The 13890-nt window shown below is 35.7% G+C and overlaps 1 protein-coding gene across 4 annotated transcripts in view; it reads left to right on the top strand.

Annotated features, from left to right (window-relative positions):
* Nucleotides 1-13890, top strand: part of dnajc6 (DnaJ (Hsp40) homolog, subfamily C, member 6) — a 44444-nt gene that overhangs the window by 17265 nt on the left and 13289 nt on the right. For 3 of the 4 annotated variants that reach the window (XM_051111559.1, XM_051111558.1, XM_051111556.1), the window contains 9 exons: nt 2586-2736; nt 6961-7010; nt 7554-7702; nt 10948-11070; nt 11146-11279; nt 11573-11767; nt 12702-12810; nt 12962-13041; nt 13198-13391. In XM_051111559.1, the coding sequence (XP_050967516.1) occupies nt 2586-2736; nt 6961-7010; nt 7554-7702; nt 10948-11070; nt 11146-11279; nt 11573-11767; nt 12702-12810; nt 12962-13041; nt 13198-13391 (1185 nt within the window). The remainder of the gene's footprint in view (nt 1-2585; nt 2737-6960; nt 7011-7553; nt 7703-10947; nt 11071-11145; nt 11280-11572; nt 11768-12701; nt 12811-12961; nt 13042-13197; nt 13392-13890) is intronic. The other variant, XM_051111557.1, reaches the window with a different exon arrangement.

Here is a 13890-nt window from a genome sequence, read left to right as displayed (position 1 = left end):
TTAATTTGTGTTCCAAAGATGAAAAATTATGTTTAGAGTGACGTAAAGGTGAGTAATTAATGACAGTATTTCCATTTTTGGGTGAACTATCCCTATAAGTAAGCTAAATGTACGCTTTGTTCGGATTGGAAGGGGTGGTGTAGCCCTATCCTAAAGCAAATAAGAGAACATGTAAACACTTGATCAGATTGGAAACTCAAACTGGAAAGTACTGCGCATGTGCAGTGACACAGAAATGGCGTAATTATGCATGATGCTTAGAACGAGCTGTTGTTATTGTAGAATGAAGTGTCATAAATGACTGTCATGTTATTCTAAAATTCCTCTTCCACTCATCAGCTGTGAAGTGGAGCAGAAAGACTTGTTTTGGTCATGAGAATGAGTGATTTCACTGCGTGATAAATAAAAGTAGCATGGCACAAAGCTCCATGTGCTTGTCATCTCCTAATTAGGACTCAGATAGATAGTTAAATAGATAAATATTACATCTGCTCTTTAAAACAAAGAAAGCAATGGCAGGAGAATAGTTACACTACCGTTCAAAAGTTTGGGGTCAGTACATTTTTATTGTTTCTTTTTTTTGTTAAGAAATACTTTAATACTTTTATTCACCAAGGATGTATTAAGTTAATAATTAAAAGTTTATTAAAAGTTAATAATAAATAATTTACATTGTTATAAAATATTTATATTTTGAATAAACACTGTACTTTTTAAACTTGTTATTCATGAAAGAATCCTGAAAAAAAAAAAATTACAGGTTCCAAAAAATATTTGGCAGCACAACTGTTGATATTATCCAACATTGATCATTCTAATAATAAATCCGCATATTAGAATGATTTCTGAAGGATCATGTGACACTTAAGACTGGAGTAACAGCTGATAAAAATTCAGCTTTTCATCACAGGAATAAATTCTATTTTAAAGTATGTTAAAATAAAAAAACATTATTTTATATTGTAAAAACATTTTGCAATATTACTGTTTTTTTTTGTTTTTTTTTTAATCAAATAAATGCAGCCTTGATGAGCATAAGAGACTACTTTAAAAACTATTACAAGTCTTACTGACCCCAAACTTTTGAACGGTAGTGTATGTGCAAACAATGTCTGTGTGTATGCTAAAAGATTAAATTCAAATATTGAAGCTTGTGACAAACAAATGCACACATCAACCCAATCACTTTATTTAGTGTTGATGTAAACACTACATTCAGATACATCAATCAGTGATTTCATTTCAATTCAAACAAAAAGTGTCTATGTAAACACAGCAAGAGAGGCTGTAAAAGCAGACTAGTGATTAGACAGGTTTACCTGTTTGGCGTGATGACATTTCATGTCCACGGTGACATCTGTAGAAAATGTAAAAATATCTTTAGCTTGTTTTAACCACAGACCTTATTTCAGACATTTAACCAAAAACCCATTCAAAAAAAACACTGACTTCAGGACGACAGAACAAGAAGTTCTAAAATCCTAATTCATTTCTCAGATCTGGCCAACAGAAATACATAATTTCTGCAATTTCTGCATTGTCCTTGTTGCACAAACCCTAAACTCCAGTGAACATTTGAATTCACTGATGCTTGTTTAAAAGTGAGTAAAAACTAGTAGACGTTTCAACATAAAGTAAAAGTATTGAAGAGTAAAATCCGTTTCTCCTTTTCCTCTTGTCTGTTTTATTGTGTTTTCCACTGCACTTACACACAGCTTCGTACCATCATCTAATGCACTTTTGACATCTGTACACACAGTAGCATTTGTTATTGATTAGTCTATTTACAGTATGAGGAAAATTTTATAGTTTAGAAGAGCAGGTTATTGGAGAGCTTTGAGCTTTGGCTTTGAGTATGTGGAAACTGTATTTGCAAGGGTAACTTCATCTTCAGATAAGCATGAAAAGCACATGCTTTGACCTTGAGTTTCCTGTATGATCAGCATCAGACATTGGTCTTAAAAATTCTGCATGTTTGATATGCACGTTGTGTTATTTAGTCTGCATGGCAGTCATTGTATAAGCATATGCGCATGGATAATGTGTGGTCCTGACTAGTGGTTATCATAATCACAAGAATACATTACATTTAAAATAGTACTAAAATAGAAAATAGTTATTCACAATTAGAGTTCAACCGATTATCGGCCTGGCCAATTATCGGTGCCGATATTAAGCAGTTTTATGGTTATCGGTATCTGTCATTTTTAGAAACCAAAATAATTTAAAAGCATGTTAAAAAGTTGTTGTCTGAAATCTTGTTATTCTTACTTGTGACATTAATTTTAATTTTTACACCAGACATATATATCGGTTTATAATATCGGATATTGGTCTGCCTAATCTGTAATAATCGTATCAGCCCTGAAAAACACATATTGGTCGACCCCTATTTAAAATGTAATAATATTTCACAATATTACTATTTTAGCTATATTTTTGATCAAATAAATAATAAATGTTACCTGATTTTTTAAATGTTTTTTGGATATTCCAGTCTATCACTAGTCATGACATGTAAATGTGTGTTTGTGGTGTCCCGTCTGCATGTGTGTTGTAAGATATGAAATTCTGATCATTTGAAGGCCCTCCATCTCCAGATATGGATGGAAACTATGGAGGGGGACTTCTGGATATGGTTAAAGGAGGTGCTGGAAAGTTCTTCAGCAACATCAAAGACAACCTCAAAGATACCATCAAAGACACCTCTACCAAGGTTATGAACCAAGTGGCCACGTAAGTCCTCATTGCTTATTAATGTTTTTGTATACATTAAATGTCGCACAAGAAGGCACCTACATTATTTCAGAAAGCAGCTTGTTAAACATTCTAAATAACGCAGCTTAATATAGCAACAACAGAAGTCCATTGAAATTCCCCACCATGATAGAAAAACAAATGTGTGTTTGTTTTGTGCATGTTTGCACTGGTGTTCATGTGTAAGACTTCAGAGAAAACAAAGTCAAGGTCTTTCAATAGAATTCCTGGTGACCTAGTTTTGTATAACGATTGTTACTATTAATATAACAGGACTCCTCAATGTAATGACTCTTTTTAGGTGTGTGTGCGTTAGTACTGAGGATAGTGGCACAGATATGGTGTTGGTTTGTTACAACATGGCATCTACCCTATTAGGAAAGAAGATACAAAGCTGTCACTGGGTTGGTACCCTGCATTTCAAAGCTAAAAGGTACATCTTTGTACCTTATTTACCCCATAAAGGCTATATATTAGTACCATAAAGTTAAATATTAGCACTTTAAAAGTACATATTCGTAAGTAAAGTATACATATTAATACCTTGTATCCACCCTATTTTTCCCGTAAGAGAGCACACAGCCATTCCAGCCTCATCTTCCGGCCTCATCTGTGTTCAGCTTTTTAAACTGTACATACTTCATGTATGTATATTAGACAATATGCACAAAGACTAATACCAGTCAATAGTTTGGACACAAATAAGAATATAATAATATTTGTCATCAGTTTGACATTGACTTAATGTTGGATTTTGGTTACACAACCTCAGCTGATGTCAGTATTGGACATCAAATTAACGTTGACAGAAGCCGTTGAACTGACATAACATTTTCGTCACCCAACATCACAACCAAAATTTAACTAAATATCAACATCTTAGGACGTTGTGTGTCTGCTAGGTAGAATTGGTACACTGTCTTAATGTAAATGACACAATACCTTCATAACTACACTGACCACAATTATAAATGCATCACTTTTGTTTTTGCCCCCATTTTTCATGAGCTGAACTCAAAGATCTAAGACTTTTTCTATGTACACAAAATGCCTATTTCTCTAAAATATTGTTCACAAATCTGTCTAAACCTGTGTTAGTGAGCACTTCTCCTTTGCCAAGATAATCCATCCACCTCACAGGTGTGGCATATCAAGATGCTGATTAGACAGCATGATTATTGCACAGGTGTGCCTTAGGCTGGCAGCAATAAAAGGCCACTCTAAAATGTGCAGTTTTACTGTATCAGGGTCCGAAAACCAGTCAGTTTCTTGTGTGACCACCATTTGCCTCATGCAGTGCAACACATCTCCTTCGCATAGAGTTGATCAGGTTGTTGATTGTGGCCTGTGGAATGCTGGCCCATTCCTCTTCAATAGCTGTGTAAAGTTGCTGGATATTGGCAGGAACTGGAACACGCTGTCGTATACGCCGATCCAGAGCATCCCAAACATGCTCAACGGGTGACATGTCCGGTGAGTATGCTGGCCATGCAAGAACTGGGATGTTTTCAGCTTCCAGGAATTGTGTACAGATCCTTGCCACATGGGGCCGTGCATTATCATGCTGCAATATGAGGTGATGGTCGTGGATGAATGGCACAACAATGGGCCTCGGGATCTCGTCACAGTATCTCTGTACATTCAAAATGCCATCAATAAAATGCACCTGTTTTCGTTGTCCATAATATACGCCTGCCCATACCATAACCCCACCGCCACCATGGGCCACTCGATCCACAATGTTGACATCAGCAAACCACTCACCCACACAACGCCATACACGCTGTCTGCCATCTGCCCTGTACAGTGAAAAAAACGGGATTCATCCGTGAAGAGAACACCTCTCCAAAGTGCCAGACCCCATCGAATGTGAGTATTTGCCCACTCAAGTCGGTTACGACAACGAACCGCAGTCAGGTCGAGACCCCGATGAGGACGATGAGCATGCAGATGAGCTTCTCTGAGACGGATTCTCACAGTTTGTGCAGAAACCGATTGTTGAAGCAGCTGTCCGGATGGCTGGTCTCAGACAATCTTGGAGGTGAAGATGCTGGATGTGGAGGTCCTGGGCTGGTGTGGTTACATGTGGTCTGTGGTTGTGAGGCCAGTTGGATGTACTGCCAAATTCTCTGAAACGGCTTTGGAGATGGCTTATGGTAGAGAAATGAACATTCCTGCAGTCAGCATGCCAATTGCACGCTCCCTTAAAACTTGCGACATCTATGGCATTGTGCTATGTGATAAAACGGCCTTTTATTATGGCCAGCCTAAGGCACACCTGTGCAATAATCATGCTGTCTAATCAGCATCTTGATATGCCACACCTGTGAGGTGGATGGATTATCTTGGCAAAGGAGAAGTGCTCACTAACACAGGTTTAGACAGATTTGTGAACAATATTTTAGAGAAATAGGCATTTTGTGTACATAGAAAAAGTCTTAGATCTTTGAGTTCAGCTCATGAAAAATGGGGGCAAAAACAAAAGTGTTGCTTTTATAATTTTGGTCAGTGTGCAAACAAACCTGTGACAGAAAGCTGTTCAGCAGGGAACCCCTGTTTAGTCTTTGTCATGGTTGTGTGTTTCGTGACCTAGCTGGTGTGCAGTTATCTAGAGGATACTCTGCAGATATAGGGGATAGTTGAGCTTCCAGAGCTCCTGAACTATTCATGTGCATTTAGCACTCAGCTGAACACTAATGGGTAGACATAGCATCAAGGTCTTATGTAATGTAGCATTTTACCCCCTACTGACCCAGAAGCAGATCATATCCTCCAGGTTACCTACGGTGCTCCTAAGTCAGAGGGCATTATTGGACTCAAATCATTTCAGCGAAAAGTAAATGTTCTATTAGATAGGCAAATCTAATCAAATCCAGATATCTAATATATAAAAACAGCTACAAAAATAGTTAGGGAGGTGAAGAAATTATTTAGAATATTTCTTAATAAATCACCAATATGGTAAAGTTAAAAAACACCTGGGGAGCAAAAATGACAACATCCACTCAAACCAAAGTAGAGAACTTATTAAAATTACAAATTGAATAGTGATATTGTGATAAAAGTGAAACAAATGATTTCCACTTTTAATGATATTGATATTTTATAGTTCAGTAAATTAAAACATGATTGATACATGCATAACCTTGCTAAATTAAAGTATTTAAATTATCGACATGTGGCATAATGAAAGAAACTCTTTTTCCAAGTCTCTTTCCAAATCTGTGTGCCTTTCTCTTACACACACTAATATATTGGTAATGATTAAACAAACTGCTATTTTCACCACCATGTAAAGGGTGAATGACATCCATACACACAAACAGACACTGCACAAACACACACACTGTGAACTAGTAGTGTATTTCATTCACCTCTTGCACTAAGGCTTAGAATAGCTTGTTTACATATGATCTCATTAGAAGGATTTCACGCTTCAGCAGATTACAGGTGATTTGAGTGTTGTGTAATGCTGTCCGGTATGTCTACAATTACTGTTAGACTCAAGACTCATGCCAAAGACATAAAAATACACTTCTGTTCAAAAGTTTGGGTGCAGTTTATTTTATGCAGTTTTTTTAAATATTAACTATTTTATGCATGCCAAACTGCATTTGATAATACAGTAAAATATTGTAAAATAGTATTACAATTTAAAATAACAGTTTCTATTTAAATGTACTATAAAATGCAATTTATTTCTGTGATGGTAAAGCTGTATTTTCAGAAGCCATTACTTCCAGTCTGCAGTGTCACATGATCCTTCGCCAATCATTCCAAAATGTTCAGGAAACATTTTTAATTATTATTAATGTTAATGTCGTGCTTCTTAATATTTTTGTAGAAACTGTGGTACATTTTTTTCAGAATTCTTTGATGAGTAGAAAGTTAAAAAGAACAGCATTTATTTGAAATAGAAATATTTGTAACATAAATGTCTTTACTGTCACTTTTGATCAATTTATTGCATCCTTGCTGAATAAATTAATTTTCTTTACAAAAAACTTACCAACTCTAAACTTTTAAGTAATGGGGATTGTAACTTTATATAATGATAAATTAAGAATTTCAACATTTTAAGAAACATCGGAATGACTTAATGATATAAATCTTTAAAAATGAAATGTTATATCTTCAAAATGGATATGAATATATGTTGTGCTGTCGATTCTGACTTGATATGTTCTTTTATGTGTTATTTAGGTATACAAAAGGAGAGTTGGACATTGCCTACATCACCTCTCGTATTATCGGTGAGTAATGAAGAATTTTGTGGTAGAGAATGATACACCACGGTATTTGTATTCACTCCAAGGTATTCACAAGTGGATGGATTTACATTTATCACGTGTAGACGCATGTCCTTATGTACTCTCTCTGTTTGAACTGTTGGAATTTATAGTTTTAACTTATTTAATGTATGTGCACTCTAAAAAATGCTGGGTTAAAAACAACCATTTCTGGGTTATTTGGCAACCCAACGCTGGGTAAATATTAAACAGAACACATGCTGGGTTATTTTGACCCAGCTTGTTGGGTTTTATACATTAATCCAGCACATGGGTAAAATAAAAATTAAAATAACCCAATAAACTGACCCAACAAGTTGAACCCAGCATTTGGGTTAAAAAAAATAACCCAGCATTTTTGGTGTAAATGTTATTCCAGTTTAAATGCATTTCAACCAAGTAGATGTTGATATTGTTGTTTGTGTTTCAGCTGTTTGTATTGGCCGCACTGGACCTATTGAAAAGAAATATTAGAACTTTCTCCTAATTGTCCTTTCATTCTGTCAGTGATGTCATATCCTGCTGAGGCGGTGGAGATGGGCTACAGGAACCACACAGAGGATATCCGTTCTTTTCTGGACTCGCGGCATGCCGACCACTATACTGTTTTCAACCTGTCACAGAGGAACTATCGAGGGGCCAAGTTCTCCAACAGAGTGAGTGCAATCAACTGCATTTCCTGACTTACATACTTTCATTTCACATTCCAAGTCACTTTGCAAATTAAAATGCCAGTGGGTTCAGTAGTAAGAGCTTGTGCTCATGTAAAAATGCTTAAAAGGATTTCAGTCTTGTATTTGTTGCCTGTGAGTCATAACATTTTATTAAAATTTGTGCAAAATGATGGTATATGTGGTCATGGGGGAAATTTCACAAATAATAACATTGCAACATAAAAAAAAATGAAAATCACTTTAAATAATAAATCTGCCTTTAGGACTTTGGCAGAGAAAGTTTCTCCATAATTCCTTGCTAAACTACAAACAACATTTGGGGCTTTTACCCTAAAAGTATACACCTTTTTAATACACCTAATGCAAAGTCTGTATTTCCATAATTTCCATATGCATATTTTCACCAAAATATGTGAAAATACACCACATTTAGCAGTACAAGAAACTAGAAAAATAGGATACATGTAAAAAAAAAAAAAAAAAAAAAAAAAAAAAAATTGTCCCAATAAAAGAGAATGCAGCAAAACGTTTTCTTAATCATCAATATCTTTGTCAGTGTCCAGTCGAAACATCCTTTAAAGGAGAAGTCCACTTCCAAAACAAAGATTCACATATAATGTACTCACCCCCTTGTCACTGAAGATGTCTTTCTTTCTTCAGTCGTAAAGAAATTATGTTTTTTGAGGAAAACATTTCTGCATTTTTCTCCATATAATTTTCAAAATGCAGTTTAAATGTGGCTTCAAACGATCCAAAATGTGGTTGTAAACGATCCCAGCCGAGGTAGAAGGGTACTTTTTAATCTCAAATGCTCATCTTGTCTTGCTCTGCCTGAACTCTGTGTATTCTGGCTTAAGACAGTTAGGGTATGTCGAAAAACTCCAATTGTATTTTCTCCCTCAACTTCAAAAATCATTTCAAAACCATCCTACATCGCTGCAGAAGTACCGACCCAGTCTTTCCAACGTGAACATGCGAAGAAGATCAAACACCCTTAACAAAAAAGGCAAAACAGCGATATAGGGCAATTTTGAAGTTGAGGGAGAACATGAGATGGGAGTTTTTCGACGTACCCTAACTGTCATTAACAAGAACAAAAACAGTCCAGGCAGAGTAAGACAAGACGAGCGTTTTGCATTAAAAAGTATATAAATTGTATTTTTTTTAATGAAAATAACCGATCGTTTTGCTAGATAAGACCCTTCTTTGTCGGCCAGGATCGTTTACAACTGCATCTGGGATCGTTTGAAGTCGCATTTAAAGCCTCATTATATGAAGAAAATGCTGAAATGTTTTCCTCAAAAAACGTAATTTCTTTACGACTGAAGAAAGAAGACATGAACATCTTGGATGACAAGGGGGTGATTACGTTATCTGTAAATCTTCGTTCTGGAAGTGGACTTCTCCTTTAAACATTTGACAAATTTAAACGAAAATTATATAAGATATTAAGACATTTTAGAGAATGTAGCTTTGATATGAATATATTTAATAATTAATGAATATATACAGTTTTATGCAAAAGTCTGTGAAAATGTGAATAATTTTCAAACACAACTATTAAAAAAGGTTCAACACTCACTGATGCTCCAGAAGAAAACATAATGCATTAAGAGCTGGTGGTGAGAACTTTTGAACTGGATGAAGATGTCCAAATTTTTCTAATTTTGTTGAAGTGTCATTTTTCTCCATTTAGTACTGCCTTTTAGGAGCAAGAGAAAATACTTGCATGTTTCCCGGAAGACTAATTAAATACAATTTACCTTTATCTTCAAATTCAAAAATTTTCACCCCTTAATGCATTGTGTTTCCTTCTGGAGCATCAGTGAATGTTTGAACCTTTTTTAATAGTTGTGTTTTAGTTCCTCGATTGTCCTCAGTGTGAAAAGGTGGATCTCAAAAATCATACAGTCACTGCTGTAAAGGGTTCAAACATACAAAAGGTGCTGTAAAACTGAAGAATCTGCAGGACCTGGAGGATTTTTCTGAAGAACAGTGCTCAGTTGAACTGTTCAGAACAAACAAGGGACTCATGATCAACCATCACGAAATAAAAAAACGTAGATCGTAGATCATTCAGGCAACCACACACCGTATTAAGAACTGAAGGTTTCCCAAACTTTCCCCAAAAATTATTTTAATAATTTCAGTTATTTTTTTAGTCTTGTGGACTATATGTAAACATATTTTATGTAAAATATCTTACTCAGGACAGTACTAAATAAAAAATAGCATGAATATTATATGTGATCTCTTTTATTTTGTTAAAATTACTTACATTTTCACAGATTCTGCAAAGGGTTCCCATACCTTTGCATACAACTGTATGTAGAATTAATATTGTTCCTCATCCCATTCCATCAGAGATTAATTTTATTTGAACAAAAAATATTTTGATTATACTCAGAACACAGATTCAGATTTACAGCAGAATTCCAAGTGGAAGCATCATGGGCCAAGATATCTTTGCTGTCATTAAAAACATGTTCCCTCTGTAAAATGTCATGGGAAATGTATAAAAGGGGGCAAATCTTTTAAATTTTATAGCTTGAGTTGCTATCAATTTTAAATCTGTCATGTAAAATGTTTATACATCAGTTCCCAAATGTCTCATTAAAGAAAGAGGAAGTTACACGATAAGTCTGTTGTTCACCCACAACTTTGATTGATGTTAGTTTTAAAGCAATTCATCTTAATAATAGCGACTTCAATAATATAAAAAGGAACACATTTCTGGTTGTGTAAATGAAGGGGTACTTGAGCCTTATTGAGCTCTGGTATTTGGGAAACACTGGTGTCGTATGGGATACTTGTGTATGGGATGTTCATTTCTGTCCAAAAATGATACTGCTGGCTAAGATGACTCTCCTTGCTTTCTTTCATTAAATATTTAACAGTGCTTTTCCCATGTAATTAAATAACTTCCTAGATTAACTGCATGACTCAGGATATCTCAGTTCATGTTGGGATCACACGATTCTTATATCAGTGACAAAAAAAGTGGAGAAACATTGACATGTTACTTTAATTGAAGGATTGGCTTAAATATAATATATTGTATATACAAGTATGATGACTTTTGAAGTTTTAATTTATTTTTGACATACTGCTGTTTCAGTTACATCTTTTATTAATATTGTATATCTCTCTTATTCAGTTTTCACTACTTCCTATTTCTACTCTCGCACGCCTTCGTATCAGTAATTCTTTTTCGCATTCGTCTTTAGGTTTCTGAATGCAATTGGCCTTCCAGGCAGGCCCCGAGTCTTCACAACCTATTTGCTGTGTGTAAGAATATGTACAACTGGCTCAAGCAAAACCCCAAGAATGTGTGTGTGATCACCTGTTCGGTAAGAAAACCTCTTGATGTTCATGTCTGGTTACTGTTGTGGTTGGTCAGCATTAAACAACTATGACTGTTTCAGGATGGCAGAGCTCCTTCAGGCGTGCTGGTTTGTGCCATGTTCTGTTTCTGCCACCTTTTCGCCAACCCGGTGCCAGCCATGCAGCTTCTCAGCGCCAAGAGGCCTGGATCTGGCCTGTGGCCCTCCCATAGGAGGTACGGCCAATCAGATCGCAGCTCTGAAGAATGTAGCTTTGATTAAAAACTACTGAATGGTATAAATACTACAATAATACTACAGTAAATAATGAACTAATTCATGATGAACTCGCTTTGTGTATGCTTGGCATACGGAACCTTTGTCTGGAAATGTCCATTTATTTTCCTGACAGTTGTAAACAGAAATGAAACGTTGTTATTCATCAAAACATACGTCCTACACAAGGTATTTTTTCCGTTGGAACAAAACCACTGACACGTGTCTTGTTTATGTGTGTTTGTTTATTTAGGTACATAGGTTATGTATGCAGTTTAGTCTCAGAGAAGCCAACCATACCACACTCCAAACCGCTAGTCATTAAATCCGTCACAATGAGTCCTGTTCCTTGCTTCAACAAACAGCGCAGTGGCTGTCGGCCATTTTGTGACGTACTTATTGGCGAGACCAAGATATTTTCTACAGCTCAGGAGTATGAGAGAATGAGGTAAGCATTTCTATATAGACATTCTACTAATGGTTCATTTAAATCATATTATCTGCAAACTGAAATTATATGTAATGAATGGTCATAGTATGCAATCAAATATGGCTCTTTGTAGTTTGGATAGTTCACCCTTTGTTCATCGTCAGAACACAGATTTTGATGAAATCTAAGAGCTTTCTGACCTTGCATAGACAGAAATGCAACTGAAATGTTCAAGGCCCAGAAAGATAGTAATGACATTGTTAAAATAGTCCATGTGACATTCAACTGTAATGTTAAGAAGCTACGAGAATATTTTTGTGTACTAAGAAAACAAAAATGACTTTATTCAACAATCACAATATCTTAATTTGTGTTCAGAAGATTAGCAAAAGTACTGTGTTTGGAACGACATAAGGATAAGTAATTAATGACAGAATTTTCATTTTTGGGCGAACTATCCTTTTAATTTAAAATGGGGTTTGGAATAAGCCATATAAACAGTGTTTAGCAAAATCCAGAATTTAAGAATTTAAAAACACATTAAAGGAGAAGTCCACTTCCAGAACAACAATTTCCATCTTAGAGTTTACTTTATGTTGTTTGGATCCATGTGTTCTTCCACCATATGGTCCATAAAATAAAGGTTAGTTTAATAAATATAAGGTACTTCAGAGATTAATAATTAATTTAATCTAAAATGTTTCTTGAAAAAACCCATATGTTGTTTGTATGGTGAACACGTTTATGAATATTTCATAGTGAAAATGAAATGTATTATTAATAAATACACTAATGGCAAATAAATACATACATGTAATTCCATTTTAATTATACTTCAGTGAAAATGTTTTATTATTTTCTAAGTTCTGTACAAAAAAAAAAAATGTAGCACTTAAAAATGATAATGCTTTTTGTGTAATATTAAAGTTCTTTTCATGTTTTTTGATCTCAGGGAACACAGGGTTCAAGAGGGCAAAGTAGTGTTTCCTGTGAGTGTGAGTGCCCAAGGAGATGTGGTGATTTCGGTCTATCACATGCGTTCTCATGCACTTCAGGCCAAGGTATGAGACCAAAAACTAAACGTTTCCCCTTTAAATTTAAAGCTGCAGCAGAGATAGATGAGTTGGAACTTGTAGGCTTTTTGTTCTTGCTAGCTGTCAGTGACTGAAAGCTTGCAGTCTTGGCAGTATTTAAATTCTGTTGTATTCGCAGGTAACAAATACCCAGATATTCCAGATTCAGTTCCATACTGGTTTCATCGCCCCTGGCACCACAGTCTTAAAGTTTCTAAAGTAAGTGTTGCTTTTCTTATTTGATGCAAAATCCTGCTCCACACAATGTCCAGTCACGGTCTTAAGTCTTTGATGTTAAACAAAAAGTTTTATGGACATGTTGTTTAATTATTTGTAGCTCTGCACTGAAGTCTGTGATTGTGTTTATTTGTCCAGGACAGAGCTGGATGCCTGTGATTCTCCAGAGAAATACCCGCAGCTGTTTCATGTGCTGTTAGACATTGAGGTTGAAAGTACAGAGAAACAAAAAGATCTCACCCCACCGTGGGAGCAGTTCCCCACCAAAGACCTGAACCCCAACGTGCTTTTCTCCTGTCATCAGGAACACCAGGATGCACTTGCTATTGCAGGTAACAAACACAAACCCTGTAAAATACTATGCAAACCATTTGCAGCCCAAACCATAAGTCGTAGGGACTTGAAACTTGGAGGGATGGTAGCACTCACACCGCCTACAATGTGACCAAGGCTCACCCCAATTTAAAAAGTATGAATTCGCTCATAACTCCTAAACTGTCAGTCGCAGTCTCAAGTGTCTTATGGCGAAATTTTCGGGTATTTCGCATTTTTTGCAAAACCTAGTCCTAGGTTTTTCACCCGACCGGAACCAATCCAGTGCAGAAAGATTCTCTGTAGAGTGGATATCAATAATTATCAAAAAACACAGAGATTGCCCACTTGGTGGCTCTATAAAAGGGAAAAAAAACTGTATAACTAGGCAACCATTTGTCCTATCAACATGAAAATCACTGTGCACGGTCCAAAGTGCCACAAGTGTCTATGGGGACATTTGCATATCTCAAAAAAAAAACATGGCCATCATTGGCCGATGAAGTTTGAGCACCTATT

Source organism: Labeo rohita, chromosome 6 (assembly GCF_022985175.1).
Source record: "Labeo rohita strain BAU-BD-2019 chromosome 6, IGBB_LRoh.1.0, whole genome shotgun sequence".
NCBI classification, from domain to species: Eukaryota; Metazoa; Chordata; class Actinopteri; order Cypriniformes; family Cyprinidae; genus Labeo; species Labeo rohita.
Note: the sequence above shows the minus strand (reverse complement) of the source record. Positions and strands in the feature narration are given on the sequence as shown.